Genomic DNA, 17,500 nt, shown 5'->3' with positions numbered 1-17,500 from the left:
CTCTTTTTTTTTCTTTAATTTTCTTTATACCACTTACAGGATCCGTTGACAGTGGGAAGAGCGCCTGAAATTTGTTAGCTGCAAGTTGAAAGACTGAAAATATTCCGTAATAAAATACATCTAAAATCCATTACGTATTGAACAGCTTGTTAGTAATATAAACCGGAAAGGTCTATTGAATGTTTTATGACTGAAATAATCCTCGCCGCGATCGATCAGAAGCGAGAGAGAGAGGAGCGAGCGAAAACGAAGTGATCATCTTACAAGACTCCGCTGATATATCGATGGCTCACCAGGTTTAGGTCGATGTTATCTAGTGCTTTCCCCGAAGAAATGCCCTCTATCCGAAAAATTATTTCTGTCCAGTCCTCCTCGTCATTTCATAAAATAGAGAAACGACTGTTACATTTAACGTCTCGCTCGGATTTTTGAAAAGCAGTGAGCCTTTCATCATAATTTTTCATATTGATATGCATTGTATATTCAATTTTTCATACGTGATGTATATCCATCAAGGCAAACCGTGTTTGAAATAAGAAAAGCTCTGAAACTGAACTACTCATTATCTAAATTAAGACCGCCTAATGTACAGTGTACCACATGAAAGTAGGTTGGTTACAGAAGTTCTTTAAATACAGAGAAAAACGGGGGGGGGAGGGGGGGGCGGCAGCCCCCTCGGTCCCCCTAAATCCGTCCCTGCATTGGTTGAAAAAGTTGAGCGTGATCTTTGAGCCAATCACATCACACAATAAAAAAACGCTCTACATTCGAGTTACGAGTGCGTTTAAGTTACGAAGAAACGGCAACTATGATGCCTAGACAACGTCGGACAACTGTATTAACTTACCTTTTTCCCCGCAAATTAAGGGGGTTGGCTCTTAACTACCAATACGTTGTCATAGACCCCTTCAAATAGTCATTTCTCTAATTTCTTTAACTCTACAGAAATCCTAACATACCTTTGTATGATTCGACTCACAACCATATTTGGTCAATCACGTGACCAAAACAGAAAATGCCTAAAAACTCAGCGGGTTAACTATGTTGTTCTCATTTTTTTAATGCAACAGTGTGAAAACATTCGAACACAAAATCTGTAGCATGGATTTTAAAAGAAATTATTACAAAAAACATTATGACGTCATAATGTCCTTCTTTGACACACTTTCCAAAATATCAGTTCCATTTTTTGTCCAAATAGAAATTCCATGCTACAGTTTACGAAAAGAGATGGGACGGTTCCCATCCGTTTAAAAAACCGCCTCTTCATTTCTTTTCTTGGGGGTTTTTGCCTCTTTTTCACTGAAACGCATGGCAGTGGACTGGGACTAGTTGCGCATGCGCCTTCTGATTGAAGTGTTGACAGATTTCCATTGAAAAAGTTACTTCATAGAACCGTCCATGCAACCTTTTTGTAAGGCTCTTTGACTAAAAGCTTCCTTAGCAGCCATTGTCTTTCTGTGGTTAAGTGCTACTCCCCTTAATTGAGTCGAGAGTCGGTAGGTATTTTTTGTATGCCAGTCACAAAATGTTGATAGGTACTTCATGATTTGTGGGGGAAGCAAAATTTTTCCAGCCTTCTAACGTTTAGAATTTTGAAAAACAAAATTGATTGAGTTGAGAGTCGAGCGACAATGTTCAGCCCCAATATCAAGCCCCCTCTCGTATCAGGTTCTGTAAATCTTGTGATCTTTTGGATTATAGGGAATGCTCAATCCACTTTGCTCTTATGTTACCCCATCAAAGAGGACATTAGCCCCAATATTTTTCAAGCCTTGAGGAGACAATTAGTGACGTCTATAATTCGATGATACTCTGATAACTAGAGGAGACGATAGATCAGTATTCTATGCTTCGCAAATGCAAAGTCTAAAGGCCCATTTACTGCAGAAAAAACTGGGTCCGGACGATTAAAAAGTGGCTCGAACCAATTTTTTTTTACCGTTTACACTGCCAACAATTTGCATGGTTTGGCTCATCATAAAACTGGCCTTAAGGCCCCTTCCTGGCACTCTGTTTACACTGCCGATTTTCGGAGTGCGAACCAGAGTTTTTATTTGAGTTGAAGACACATTTACACAGTGCTCTTGAACCGCAAAAAGGGGTCCGGACTCGCTTTGCTTTTTCGGTTTTGGTTGGGGCCATAGCCACCTATGGCCCCAAAACCAAAAAAAATGTGGGTCCGGAGCCATTTCATAAAAACATGGAAAATATATGGTCCGTTTCGGGTTCAACAGTGGGATTAAAAATTCAATTCTATTTAGTTGATTGAAATGTTCGCGACTTTTACTCACTGTACGGAGAGTAAAGAGTGTTAAATATAAGAGCTAAGACTGCTGCTTTTTGTTGGAGCCTGATATCGTGTGTAGGGGCCCGATACCGTAGGTAGGGGCTTGATATGGTAGGTTGGGGCTTCATATTGGGGGCCTCATATGGGGTGACCTTCCAACTGTAGCTGAGATTTTTGGCAAGCCATAAAAACAAGGGCACAAGCCTTCACTGCTGTGTGACGGTTTGTAAGTAGCCTCTCTGTTTCTCTTCTTTTTCTTTTGAGAATAATTGTTTCGCATGATTTTTAGAATAAATAATTCATTTGGCAGCTCCGCGAGCCGAAGGCACGCGTACGGAGCACCATGGGTAAGAAAATATGGTAACCCATCTGTGCGAGAGAATTTGGTTTTGGTCACCGTACGACCATACGACAGTCCACCCCTCCATGTATGTCAATGAGACCAGTATCACGTGACCATATCGCGAGCTCAAGTTCAGAGCTCATTGAGCTCAGTTTTTTTGAAGTTGACCGCTGACCAGGTACTGGTTTTCGATTGGATCCCAGGCTCAAGCCAGGTTGACTTATTATTTTAAGAATAAATAAGTAGGGAGCTCAGTTTTTACGGCATGCCTAAATCTATATATTATGAAATAAAACAAGCAATTCATTCTCCTCTTACGGGATGTAACTTGAACTTGCAATCGAATCAGCATCCAGATGGCTTGATGACTCAGTTGGCATGCAGAGAAAGTGCAGCGCAATTGAACGGTCATGGGCTCAAATCCCGTTTAACCCCGGATTTTGACGGCTTTCTTGCAACTGCTTATGTTGCTTATCTAACGGCCATGATCTTTCCAAATTTCATTTCATATCCATTGTTTCATTTGTTAATTAATTCTCCGACTTACGCGGTTTCGAACTACGTTGCTAGTCTTTTGTTGCTGGGAGTTACACTGTACATTGTGTAAGAGGTCAAACACGTAGGCATCCTGCGAAAGAGATGTCCAAGATTGACCCTAATTAAATGCACACGAACAGAGCCTTCCTCAAGGTAGGAGGGCTCTGTTTGCATTGTAACTCGTAGGGCAAAATACGAGTAGTTATCATTTCCCTCTTCACTAAAATTCCAGTCAATCTTTCCACTATAATTACAGAAACCAGACTGAGAGAAGACACTGCCCTTAAACAAAAGACATCTTTGCCCGTGGAGGATGATAAATCTGGTCCCAGTTGTTCAAACGATGGATGGCGCTATCGACCGGATAAATAACTATCCAGTGGATAAGTCGTAACGAAACCAATTGCGCTATCCAATGGATTTATCTAGTGGATAGCAATAGCGTTATCCACATTTTGAACAAATGTTGTCTGGCTACGTTAGAATTCTCCGTGTGTAGCACACTTATTATCTAGCAGATAAGTATTTTTCACAATGGCAGTTACTATCAATAGATTTTTGACTTGGCTATGGTGCTCCCGTTTCTGTTTCTTCGAAGTCCAACTGTCCTTCTAGTAGGATACGTCGACATTGTTATCACTTTGGTATCCGTGAATAAAACAAAACGCCTCCTGTCGCATTTGAACACGATTCAGACGTCTATCCAATTGACCATTGATCATGAACATGATAGACATTTGTCTTTTGTCAATTTAAATGTTTATAGAACGGAGGACGGAAATTTTGAGACAACTGGTGTTCTGGCCAGCCCCCCAGCAATGAGTCACTCTTGAATAATTCGGAAAAAAACTCGGGAAAAATCGGAGGCACGCATACGGCCAACAATGTCTCGCTTATTCTTCTCACCATCCTTTTCGCTACAAAGATGTTCATAACTAAACGTTTCTCACTTAAGAAGTGTCTTTCTATGTTTCAGAGTGATTCTGAGATTAAGGAGCGACTATACTTAAAATTTTGTGTAGAAACGTTACAGTTGCCCAAAAACCTCTCCTGGCGCTACATCATATTTCAGAAAAAAAACCGAGTGTCCTGTGCCCGGGGAAAAACAAACTTTATTTGCTGTACCACGCATATGTATATGTAATCATGTAATCGCATGGGCCCGATGGCAATTACGGATTGATGTCACGCGTATTTTCAGTTTTCACAAAATTCCAACTCGGGCAATTTGGAAAACTTTGAAACTTCAAGTGAAAGTAAACTTTCAAGAGACCTTGTTATTAGAAGGGTTGACACTGCAACACTTTATCACGTAACAGCAATGTTACGGTATTATGTGAAACATCAATTATTGCTTAACAAGATGCAGTCATTTTTGTGACGTAATAAATTACCATGGCAACAGGAAAGCCTTGCAAAACTGGTTGCTCATATTTGAAAAACGAACCCGTTTGTGCAATTTTTTATTGCACAAACGTGATCAGCGGGCCAAGATGAAACTCTGCGCAAAGTTTAAAAAAACGTTGTGGAACAGATTCAGCGCTACCTTAAATTTTCAATTATTTAAGGTGGCTCAGAATGCCGTCCACACAATTTTTAAACTTTGCAGAAAGTTTCATTCTGTCATACTGATTACATTTCGGAATGAAAAATGGGGGTCACCGAGCTTGTTTTTGAGATATGAGCAGCTAAAGCCAAAATATGTGAGATTTTTGCAGGGCTTTCCTGTTGCCACGGTAACGTTTTACATCACAAAAATGACCGAATCATTTTCAGCAATAATTGGTGTTTGATATGGTACCATAAAATGGTTTTCAATTGAGTGTCGAATACTGGCCATTTCCGAGTTCATGTCTGCCTCCTTTTCAAAGCGAGTCTAAGTGCGAAGTTTTTGTAATGCGATGCGGTGAAAGATAAGGATGGGAAGAGAATCACAATCGAGGATAAACAGCTACAAAGATGGGCAGAGCACTTTAGGGAGGTCCTTAACAGACCAGATCCAGCAGAGCGCGCTTGTATATCTCAGCCCTTTGGAGATAAACTGGATATCGATTGTTCTCCACCAACAAAAAATGAGATTCTGAAAGCGATCAAGAGTCTGAAGAACAACAAGGCACCTGGAATAGATAACATCACAGCAGAAGTATTGAAAACTGACACACGTTTTGCAACAGACTGGTTGTATGACCTATTCCATAAAATCTGGTACCTGAAGACTGGTGCAGGGGCCTGATCACTAAACTCCCCAAGAAGGGGGATAGGACACAATGCACAAACCGGGCGGGGAGTAACACTCCTTTCCGTACCAAGTAAGATCTTTTGTAAAATCATCCAAATGAGACTAAGTGATGCCATCAACACCATCTTAAGGAAGGAGCAGGCAGGCTTTAGACCAGGAGTAGGGTGTATAGACCACATTTTCACCCTCCAAAATATCATTGAGCAGTGTATCGAGTGGAACACTAAGGTACATATTGATTTCATAGCTCTGGAAAAGGCCTTTGACAGCATCCACAGAGACACCTTATGGAGTATCCTGCTAGCCTATAGGTGCCCAGAGAAGATTATCAGCATCATCAAATGTTTCTACGACAATTTCTCTTGCAGTGTTATCCATAGAAAGAAGCTAACGGATTGGTTCAGTGTCAGAAGCGGGGTGCGCCAAGGTTGCGTCCTGTCACCCATGTTATTCTTAATAGCCATCGACTGGATAATGCGCAAGACAATAGGCAACAAAAGACGGGGCATCAGATGGACACTAACGTCTTTGCTTGAGGATCTCGACTTTGCCGACGATGTTGCAATTGTGTCTTCTACTAGAGGTCAATTACAGCGGAAAACATCAGACCTCTCATTAGCTGCCAGCCAACTGGGCTTGAACATCAGCAGGAAGAAGACTAAGACAATGCAGCTTACGGAAACACCATTGCCAGTCGAATTGGAGAATGAAAAGTTGGAGGAAGTAGAGGAATTTACCTACTTGGGAAGTATTATGAGCAAAAGCAATGCCAAGACATCACCAACCGTCTTCAGAAGGCCAAATCATCATTTGTCCAACTAAATAAAGTATGGAGGTCACCAAACATCAGGGAAAAAACGAAGATAAAGTTCTATAGTAGCAATGTCTTATCAGTACTACTGTATGGTGTAGAATGTTGGAGGGTTACCCAAAGAGACAGCCAAAGACTGTCAGGTTTCCACACTTGCCTGAGAAAGATATGCAGGATATACTGGCCCCAGAAGATCACAAACAAGGAGTTATATCAAAGGACAGGCCAGCGAGACATCATCACGGTAATAATGCAAAGAAGATGGAAGTGGCTTGGGCATGTTATCAGGAAAGACCGAGATAGTATAACACGAACTGCATTAAGGTGGACACCGGATAGTGGAAGAAGGAAGAGAGGTCGTCTACGAGAAACTTGGAGGAGGACGATCGAGGCAGAAATGAAAACAACAGGGAAGACATGGAAAGAACTTGAGAAGGCAGCAATGGACAGGGAGCAATGGAAATCTCTGGTCTCAGCCTTATGTGCCACCTAGGCGCGACAAGGATTATATATAATTAGTTCTACTTTACATATGAATAAAAACTAATTTTCATAACAAAAACTTCGCACTTAGACTCGCTTTGAAGATGAGGCAGGCTTGAACTCGGAAATGACCTATTAATTAGATAATTACTTTGGTTTTGCAGTACTTAACTCAGTGATTGGTTCAAAGATCTCGCGCCACTTTTTCAACCAATCAGAAGTGAAACATTAATCAATCGCAGCTCGCGCGTGCACATTTTCCCGCGCTTTGTGTCGGCTACGTATTATTACTTCGTGTTTTGATTGGTTTACTGGATTGTCTCCGTCCTTTTTGATTGGCCAAAGTAATTACTTTGGTTTTGGTTTTACGACACTCGTTTGAAAACCGCTCTAACATTGCTGTTAAGTGATAAAGTGTTGTAGTGTCAATCCTTCCAATAAGAATGTTTCTTTCGAGTGTTAAAACTGGTTTGAGCCATCTTAATCCTGAATTGCACGAGGCGCATCGCGATTAAATGTTTATCACATAAAGGGCAAAATTGCCGAGGGAAGCCCATTCAATGCCGCGATAAATGACAATCAACTTAAATGACAGAACCGATTCAATGAACACTTTCATCTTAAAATTACAGCAAACACGCTCTGATTCGGTTTATATCGCCGATGAAAATGTATATTGATAATGGCGCATTATAAGTTAATGAAAAAAATATTATTAATAAATAAATATTATTGAAGTTTAATCATAGAAATCGTTGCTGTCAACAGAAATAGCGCTGATAATGTATTTTACATGTGGACAAAAAAACAGTTTAACAAGAGTAGATAAGAGTCAGAATCTGGAAGAAAGACGCTTGCTTTGGATAAATAACTATTAACCCATCAGGATCAAGTAATCACGCCCTCTTGATTAAGGAAAAATGCCCTTAGTCTCCGCCAATCGGCGTTCAGTAATTTAGCCCCGTATGTAATAAACAAACTAAACACCACTTTGGTACACATGTAAAAGAACAGCAAAAAATACTTTTCCTTTCAAAAAGGAAACTCTACCTTGTCAGAGCATGCTCGCGCCAGCCAAACCATTCATAGAATCTTATCTTGGAAGTTTGGCTCATTAATTCCACCCTGACAACTATTTGCTTCTTGTTGAAGGAAAAGGACGCTAATTACTATTAATGAACGCACTCTTTTTCCTTTTCGTCAAATTGGCGAACAAAAATATAAATGGATTCTTGGGATAGCTTTGGCCATGAGCGCACGACTAGAAGCGTACAACTTCATTGTATTTGTGGAACGGCGTTTTTACAGAGCGAGTTATTCAAAGATTGATTTTCCCGCGAAACCAGTTCTTTCCAGCTAATCACGAGCCTTGCATTAAGAAATTATTACCCTTGATGGGATTCAGAATGGTCACTCGTGCAAGACAAATTTTATGAAAGAACTCGTGTAAAGATAGCTTGACCTGTGAAAATCCCGTTACATAAACCTAGTATTGGAGTTGTAGGCTCCTCCCTTAGCCTGATGAAGACACCATATTTACATCTCATCCAAAAAATTTACGTCACTGAGCGAGGATCTTAAAGACACTAGCGCGAGAGTCGAAATGAGTTTGGTCTTGAATGGTAGAGTATCGAAAGTAATCAGCAAATAGCTTTGGTTAATGATTACTTCACTCAGTGATTGGTTCAAAGTTCTCGCGCCATTTTTTCAACCAATCAGAAGTGAAACCAAAACCAATTGTGGCGCACGCTTGCACATTTTCCCCTGCCTTGTGTTTAAGCCTTGTGTCGGCTACGTGTAATTACTTCGATTCTTGATTGGTTTACTGGATTGTCTCCGTCCTTTTTGATTGGCCAAAGTAATTACTTTGGTTTTGGTTTTACGACACGATTGAAACTCGCTATAACTTTATAAGTTACAGTCATTACTCTTCAAACTATGTTCGAGTTTGTGCTGATTTCAGACGTCATTGCCGCGCGTTGCCGCTGCTCTAAAAAGAGTCATGTGCAGACTTAAGATCGACGAATTTACTTTCCTTGGGAGGGTCCGGCAGGGATATTTTGCACAACGCAAGGGGAGGCAGTGTGGCCTAGTGGTTAGCGCGTTTGCCTTGAGATCCGGTGATCCAGGGTCAAGACCCGTTACGATCACTAATTGAATTTGATCCTGGTAGTCCCTGCTTCAACTTCTCGGCTGGCCACTGCACTTGTAAACAGCCAACTGGTTTGCCTCCGGCCAGTGGGGATTCTTAACAGCTTTTGTTGCTGTTGTTGTTGTTGTTGTTTTGTTCTGTCGTTTCGTTCATTGTGTTTTATTGGCCCTGAAAAGCCCCTATGGAGTGAAGTCAGTTACGTAAAACTATGTATTGTATTATATTGTATTCTATAAGTGGCTTTTTAAGGTAATAGCTAACCATTCGGCGTTTCGCTTACCGAAAAATACTCTTGCCCTCGGAAGGACCTCGGAATGAAATTGCTTTGCTTTTGTACACACGTACAAAATGGTCACAAGAATCGAATATAACTTGTTCCCTCCCTTCAGTAATAGGCATGAAAGAAAAGTGAATGCACAAATCAAAGCTTGAGAATTATACTTTTACTTGAAAATTTTACTGCTAAGTTGTTAGTTACATGTACTTAACTAGAATATGTCCTACTTTTACTAACATTTACACCATTCGAAAAGCGGAGACTTATATATCTATTACGGCTGTTCTTAAATTTGGCTAATTCCTGGATGGATTGCATTATTCAATCCGTTGATAAAATTTGGCACTTGATTGTATTTTAAATTAAAATTAAGTTACGCTATTTCCCTGAAGTTGTATAATAAAACCTGAAGCTAACAATTGGGCTATACCCACAAATAGAACTTTTACAACAAAGACAACACGTTCTGAATACGTGCATTGGGTTCATTACGTCTGCGCCTGCACTGTTCAGGCTAACCTACCATTGGCAAAAACATTTTTAAAAAACTACTACATACCAGAAAATACCAACTTTTTTGGGAAAATCACGTTGGACATGGCCTATTTCCATATCTCAGTTAGTGCCTCTCGTGAATGACCTCTTTATAAATGCGAGTTGAACACTTGCCAAAGTCTTTCGCAAGGGGTTTCCAATTTTTTTCAAAAAAGAGCGTTTGTGTCGTAAAAAACATGAATTTAAAAATCCTTTGTTTTCAAATTTCCCAGGCGTCGCCATCTTGGATGATAGTAGAGATATTAAGTATCACGTTTACGACGAATGGCAAACGTCGGACTAAAATTTGCGTTTTGCCAAAAATGGAAGCAACTCATTTGATATGAGCTCATTTCTTGCCTGTTAACAGCAGGTAACAAATAACTTTTCAAAAGCGAGATACGAGTTAGAATAACATGATTTCATGCTTTTACTGATGACAAGGAGCAGCCCATCGTTCCGCGTTTCTCGTTTCACGTTTCACGTTTCACGTAAACGCCATGCTTAATCTCTCTAGAGACGTTTTACGGTTGCCCTCTTGATCTGAAAGAAAGGGCTCCTTTAGAAATAATTAAAACAGGACAACATGTCACAATGATTCAACATGGCGTTAGCGGTGAAACTTGAAATTGACTTATTTCAGATACATACGCTTTCTTTAGAAAAAAATGTCCACAAATTTGTTTGTAAACATTACTTCTGTGGTTTTAAGTTATCTTTTGTTGCAGCGGAGGTTCACTTTGAACGGAAAAAAAGGCAAAACCTTCTTAGAAACGTACGTGATTTAAGGGTAGAAAAACCATTCACGATACGATGTCATCCATTCCCTTGGGTAGTGTCTTCATAGTGATCCTCATTCTGCAAAGTTGAATAACGTCCACTGTCCATACTGTTTGCATTGTGGAGGCCACGAGAATTCTGCAATGCCATAGAAAAAAAATGTGACGTACAGTTTCTCATACACAAATTGTGCAACCATCAACGAATAACCAACTGACGATTTTACTACCACTTTACAAAAACGAGGAAACTTTGCCTTCGTTAACTCTGAGTTTTTACATGGCTACAAATCAGTTTTCGTCTTTCCATCCAAATAGAGATAATGATAACGACGAGGACATTTAACATGATATTAAATTGATAAGGATAAATGTGCCTGTTTTTGGTTTTAAACTTCACCTTCTAGAATATGTGTAAGAGGGCGATTTGAGTGGTAAATAGTCTATTGTGACGAGTTCATAGTCTAGCTGAAGGTCCACTTGAACTACCAACACCTAACAAGATCTACTGCTTTTAATCCCATCAAACAGTTGTTAGCACTCACAGCTAAACCACAGGATACTTGAAAAAATATAAGTCATGGAAAATCGTTCAACAGGATAAGCAGTACCTTTCGCGTAGCAAAATACTTATTCGTCTTCTGGGTCACTCTTCTGATGAGTGCTGTTGATCGACAAGCTCATACTGATCACATACAAATTAATAAAAGAAAATGCCTTTGTTGGTACAGTACTTATTGAAACAGTACCAAAGACAAAGATGCTTTGAAACAAATTGTATGCCCTACGTAACCATTAAAAGCTTTTCATTTTATTAATGATTATTAATATTTATTTGCATGTCCACCAATGATGGTGGACCAATGATGGCAAAGCTCGGTCATCTCCTGTATTAAACCACTAGCAACCAGCAATTCCTCAATCCGCTCCTACAAGGGACTAACGTTTGAAACAGCTAAAAAAAGTGATAGATTACCATCATCAACTCGTTGTTTCAAAGAATTTTTAAGCTAAGGGACTGGCACACAACAACTACCTTTTTATAAGGTTTTTACATACTAGCCTGTGTATGTTTTATACAAAAATTTGGTTTATCAATGGAGTTGATAATGTAAATTGACCACCGTACAGAGATTCTAAAAGCTGACGTTTCGAGCGTTAGCCCTTCGTCAGAGCGAATCGAGGGATTATGGGTTACGTGTAGTTTTTATAGTAGAGTAGGAGCTACGCTATTGGTGGTAACATGGCAACGTGAAAAGTAGGAATATATTAGTTAAATGAAAAGCGTTCGTTAATACCGTGAGGATTAAGGGTGCCGATTTGAAAGATGAATTTTTGTTCCAGATTCTTGCGGCTTTCCGTCGTACCTAGATGTAGGGAAAGGCCGCAGATAGCCATGTGTTTTTTGGAGTGGTTAGGCAGATTAAAATGGCGAGCGACTGGCTTAGATGCATCCTTGTCATTCTTCTCAACATCGCGAAGGTGTTCGCGGAATCGGTCACCTAGTCGTCTACCTGTCTCACCAATGTATAATTTATTGCATAACGTTCAGGTTATGCAATAAATGACATTTGCGGAGGTACATGTGAAACGATCGGTGATCTTAACAGATCGCTTAGGTCCCGATATCTTGCTAGTGTTAACAATGAAAAGACAAGTTTTGCATCGTGAGCGCGCGCATTTGAAAGTGCCGGGTTGCTCACGATGCAAAACTTGTCTTTTCATTGTTAACACTAGCAAGATATCGGGACCTAAGCGATCTGTTAAGATCACCGATCGTTTCACATGTACCTCCGCAAATGTCATTTATTGCATAACCTGTACGTTATGCAATAAATTATACATTGGTGAGACAGGTAGACGACTAGGTGACCGATTCTGCGAACACCTTCGCGATGTTGAGAAGAATGACAAGGATGCATCTAAGCCAGTCGCTCGCCATTTTAATCTGCCTAACCACTCCAAAAAACACATGGCTATCTGCGGCCTTTCCCTACATCTAGGTACGACGGAAAGCCGCAAGAATCTGGAACAAAAATTCATCTTTCAAATCGGCACCCTTAATCCTCACGGTATTAACGAACGCTTTTCATTTAACTAATATATTCCTACTTTTCACGTTGCCATGTTACCACCAATAGCGTAGCTCCTACTCTACTATAAAAACTACACGTAACCCATAATCCCTCGATTCGCTCTGACGAAGGGCTAACGCTCGAAACGTCAGCTTTTAGAATCTCTGTACGGTGGTCAATTTACATTATCAACTCCGTTGATAAACCAAATTTTTGTATACTACTTCCCCACCGACGCAGCACCACAGTTTCTTTAGAAACTACCCCTTCATTCATGTGTATGTTTTAGTCGAGTATAGTTAACCACTATTCATCGAAGTGGTGGAGGTGGCTAGTGGTGGATATTTACCGAGTCGTGAAGCAGCGAAGTAAATAGGACAAAAAGGATGATTGAAACTGATTTATGCGTGCAACGATTACAATAGTTTCGGGCGCAAATTCCGTGCAGGTTACATGTACTTGGAGGTGAATAGCAAAGGATATATGGTGCATGCGGGAGGTTGCTAAGCCCGAGAGAAGCGTAAGAGTCGTTCGAGGCGATAGCCGAGAGCGACTCTAGCTTCTTGAGGAGTTTGAGTAAGCCAATCAGAGCATGCCTTCAACGCTATCTACTGTTTTAGTAGTGGTGGTGGTGGTGGTGGTGGTGGTGTTGGTAGTAGTAGTAGTAGTAGTAGTAGTAGTAGTAGTAGTAGTAGTAGTAGTAGTAGTAGTAGTAGTAGTAGTAGTAGTAGTAGTAGTACGGTAGACTAAGTAGTGATAGTTAAGTGGCAGTAGTAGTGGTAGTAGCCCGGGGGAGGGGGGATACTCCTCTATATGGGCTAGATAGGTATGTGCGGCGCCAAAGGGTATGGTGTTTCAGCCGTTTTGGTCTGAAATAGGGTATCAATTTTGACCATTTTGGTCTGAAATAGGGTATGATTTGTGCACTCTAGTCTTGAATTGGGTATGTTTTTAGACAAAGCTACTTCTTCATCATTAGGCGATAAGACTATTTCCAAATGTTGACGCCAACCGTGTATGTGCTGTAACAGCTTGTCACACACTCCAACTTATAAACATTGCCTCTAAGATTGGTCTGACCTAGGGAATGGATTATAAGACAGGTCTGAAATAGGGTAAGGAAAATCACAGATTTTGGTCTGAATAGGGTAAGGGTAATTTTTCTGGAAGTACCCCCCCCCCCCTCCCCTCCTGGGAGTAGTAGTAGCAGTTGTGGTAGTAGACTAAGAAGTGGTAGTAGTAGTAGTGGTAGTAGTAATAGTAGCAGTATTCTAAATTTTATGCATGCAGGTCATTTTTTCTATATCACATAATAATCTTAAAATATGTACTGAAAGAGATGTCATATGTTCACAGGAACCTAGATTAATGGCCTTTGAGCTCCCATGAGTCTCATATAGCTCAGTGGTAAAGCATCCAAACTTATTAGAAATACATGTAACAGGGTCGTAGGTTCAATTTCTGCAAAGTAGCACTCAGATTTTTTCTGAGTATTCCCGAGTCATCATCAATAAATAAATCTATTCTATCTTAAAATTGTGTAACAACTGCATATTTTGGGGAAGGTACAAGTCATTGGTCATTGTTTTACCAATACAGAAACAACCCTAACCGTTTACAAATGCTAACATTAGGTCTAAAAACTTTTGTTTAGGCCCAATTAGGCCTAAGTTTAGCTTTAACGAATGTTTAGGATTCTCTCTGTATTTGGTAATTAAAACATTGACCTGTGACTTGTGACCTGTGACACTCAATGATATGAAAAAGGATTGATTAAGTTATGGGTCCAAACCACCTTCAGGTGTCTAAAAGAGACAACTTCTTAGATTGTCCAGATAAGTGCAAGCATCAATTCTCCCTTTTGTACCCTTTCATATCACTTTGGCACAGTTAACAGTAAAAACTACCTGGTAATCAGTATGAGAGTTGCTCTCCACATCATCAACTAAAAGATATTTCTTTTCTCTATAGAAATATTTCTTTTGGAGTACATAAAGAACCACTATGTCACAAAGCACTGTTGCCTAAAGAGGAGAAAAAAAAAACATCTTACTTTAACAGAGGTGAATCCTATGTTATGCCATATTGAACAAACTTAAATCATAAGTAATATAATATACTTGATTGACCTATCCTTGTATGGGTCTTTTCAGAGCCATCAAGTGGCTCACAATATCGGGCTGAAAAGTATACAAAATAATGGTACCTCTGGCAGCTGCTAAACAGTCCATGTCTGCATGATGTCAGAGCACAGCATCACAGCCACATAAAATCATTAGCTATGAGTCAATTTCGATGAAGGAGGAAACAGGAGTACCTGTTACAGGGGATGGCGGAGTGGTGAGAGCACAGGCCTCCCACCAATGTGGCCCGGGTTCGATTCCCGGACTCGGCGTCATATGTGGGTTGAGTTTGTTGGTTCTCTACTCTGCACCGAGAGGTTTTCTCCGGGCACTCCCGTTTCCTCTCTCCTCAAAAACCATCATTTGACTTGATTTACTTTCATTGTTCATTTCAGTTTACAGTGTCCCCAATTAGCGCTCCATCGCTAGAACGACTAGACACTTAAATAAAGTTCCTTTCCTTGCCTTTCCTTACCCAGAGAAAAAAACCCTTGAGTCAGTGACTGTAACTCAGTCCACATACTATCACAGAGCTAAGAGGCATGGTTCATGACCAATGTGCCAGCATTACACCTATTATACATAAATTGTTCTGAAAAGATGGGGGAGGGAATTTTACCAAGCTAACTTATACAGTACATTGTACTTTTGCATTTGTAAGATGAGAACTTTTAAACTCTGACATATGTGCTGACCAAAATACTTTGTTTTACAATAAGGCTAGTAAACATTACGCATTAATTTAAAAGTGACTAAATTGAAGTCCTAATTTTAACACTTACAATACCAAGCAGAGCAAGACCAGAACCCAAGTTAAGGAACAACGGAATTGGACTGAATTTACCACCCTAAAGAATGGATAAAAGTAATCATTTTGCTATAAAAAACAATTCAGGCATAACCATACCATCCCTTTGGTTACGAACACTCTAAGATATTCTGTTGGTTGACAAAATGTTATTTCAAGAGAAGCAACATAATAAAACTGAAAAGGAAGGTGAAGTGAAGGGGTGCCATGGAGCGTTGTGGTCTGCCCAATTATTATTGTCACCCTATAGACACCTGAAAAATTCAGGCGGCTTCGACGGAATTCAAAACAATGAACCTCTGTTTCTTTGTGCCTTCCCTGCTTCTCTTGGTCCCACCTTCCTTTTTACCCCAACTCCAACGTCAACGCATCAGTGATGGTTCTTCACAAAGAAGCATTATTTTTCTTACCTGTCCATAGACAAGTATCACAAATCGAACTCCATAAGCCTTAATCAGTATCCTGTGTAGAACATTGTCTTGAACATAGTATTTGGCAAATCTGAAACCAAACATTAAAGAGCAGTTTACATGTATTTACAATTTGAAAGATTTCCATTGATTATATAAGCATAGTCGATAATGATGATAAATTCAATTTACAAAAAGAAACATTTCCTCCTTGGAATAATTATGCAATGATAATGTCACCCTAATATAGAAATGCCATACCTGAAATTGTACCCTGGGGCAATTGGAGCTTCAGAGTCATCCAACCTAATTTTCAAAAAAACATTGCATACACAATCATTTAAAGCTTCCATCTTGATAAGCAGGCAAATTCAAAAAACAATAACATATTAATAATATTTATTATTTTAACCAATCAAAATTTAATGTGAAATAATTAAATGTTGTTTCTATTAAAGGCCCTTATTTTCCCAAAAGTCATTGCGTAATCTGATTGGCTGAATGCACTCACACGGGTAAATCACGTGGGAAATAACATTTTGTGTTACGCAAATTTCAGTCAAGGTTGGTGAATGTGGACCATTATTAAAAGTGCCCCTATATTCTTTACTGAGATAAAGTAATCACCCATTGCAAAAAAATTTAATCTGCCATTTTCTCTTCAACATTTCACAAATCAGTGTGCCATAAAATTTAACTAAAACCAGAAGTCTTAGTCCAACGGCTGAGCAAGCATGAGGTATGGGCCTCTTCCTTAGGTGACGTTACAAACTGTTTTGCATTACAAAGATTCTTTCAAAACTAGAATGTAAAACAGCTTGTGACATCATCTCAGGGAAAGTTACACATGCCTCTCAGCAGCTCAGCTGTGGGACAAAACTCATGTGGCCTCTTAGAAGCGAAATCTCAACAAATCAATGCAAAAATAAAATTTTACATGTTAAAACTAAAGGTTCTGAAATTTGACTTTTTTCAAAATAAAAACAAATTGAGGTTATGGGAACTTTCAAGCAGAAATGGACTATGAGATCAAAGCTCACCAGACCTGAAACATTATTTCGTTGATGTTCCATTACCTTCTAAATGAGTACTCTGGCCCACATGAGTACAAAAGAGGATCAAAGTTGCAATTCCATGTTATAATGATTGCCATGACTCCACCCTGCAATCAAAGTTTTTGGATTTAGGAGCTGTCTGGGTCACCCAATATGTTTAGTGAACATTTTGAAAACTGGAACTATATTGTTAAAGTGGTACTATGACAAAAATCACATCTTTCCTATTTAAGCCATTTCAAAACATAAAAAAGTAGACTGCATGAGAAGAAAAATGCTGTTTACTATTTTCAAATATCTCTTTTCGTTCCAGAGATATTCAAGTTTTTAAAATATGCAAATTAGCTAAGTAATGACGTCATACACTCAACCAGATTTTGTTCAAATATGATGAAAAGTGATATCTCAGCCAGTTTGTATCAGAAATGTTTGATTCTTTGCAGGAAGGTTCTACTAAATGTGCTTCACAATATGAGCTTAAATGCTCTGTTACCATGGTAACATACTGGGTTCCAGACCTCCCCCATATTAAAAGCTTTTCTGGCCACCTCTGGTGTTCCATTTTGATATTTGGTAACAGCACT

The 17,500-nt window shown here is 39.5% G+C and overlaps 1 protein-coding gene across 4 annotated transcripts in view; it reads right to left on the bottom strand.

Moving 5' to 3' along the window:
* Positions 1 to 9,276: 9,276 nt before the first annotated feature.
* LOC138047021 (P2X purinoceptor 4-like) overlaps positions 9,277 to 17,500 on the bottom strand; it is a 36,230-nt gene continuing 28,006 nt past the window's right edge. The window contains exons 7-13 of one of the 4 annotated variants that reach the window (XM_068893688.1): positions 16,938 to 17,023; positions 16,123 to 16,167; positions 15,862 to 15,952; positions 15,426 to 15,491; positions 14,428 to 14,544; positions 11,057 to 11,130; positions 9,277 to 10,584 (exon numbers count right to left, since the gene is read on the bottom strand). In XM_068893688.1, coding sequence (XP_068749789.1) covers positions 11,092 to 11,130; positions 14,428 to 14,544; positions 15,426 to 15,491; positions 15,862 to 15,952; positions 16,123 to 16,167; positions 16,938 to 17,023 — 444 coding nt within the window. In that variant the 3' untranslated portion in view covers positions 9,277 to 10,584; positions 11,057 to 11,091. The remainder of the gene's footprint in view (positions 10,585 to 11,056; positions 11,131 to 14,427; positions 14,545 to 15,425; positions 15,492 to 15,861; positions 15,953 to 16,122; positions 16,168 to 16,937; positions 17,024 to 17,500) is intronic. The other 3 variants (XM_068893689.1, XM_068893686.1, XM_068893687.1) reach the window with 3 other exon arrangements.

Source organism: Montipora capricornis, chromosome 4, assembly GCF_036669925.1.
Source record: "Montipora capricornis isolate CH-2021 chromosome 4, ASM3666992v2, whole genome shotgun sequence".
In the NCBI taxonomy this organism is placed as follows: Eukaryota; Metazoa; Cnidaria; class Anthozoa; order Scleractinia; family Acroporidae; genus Montipora; species Montipora capricornis.
This window is presented reverse-complemented; position numbering and strand designations above follow the sequence as displayed.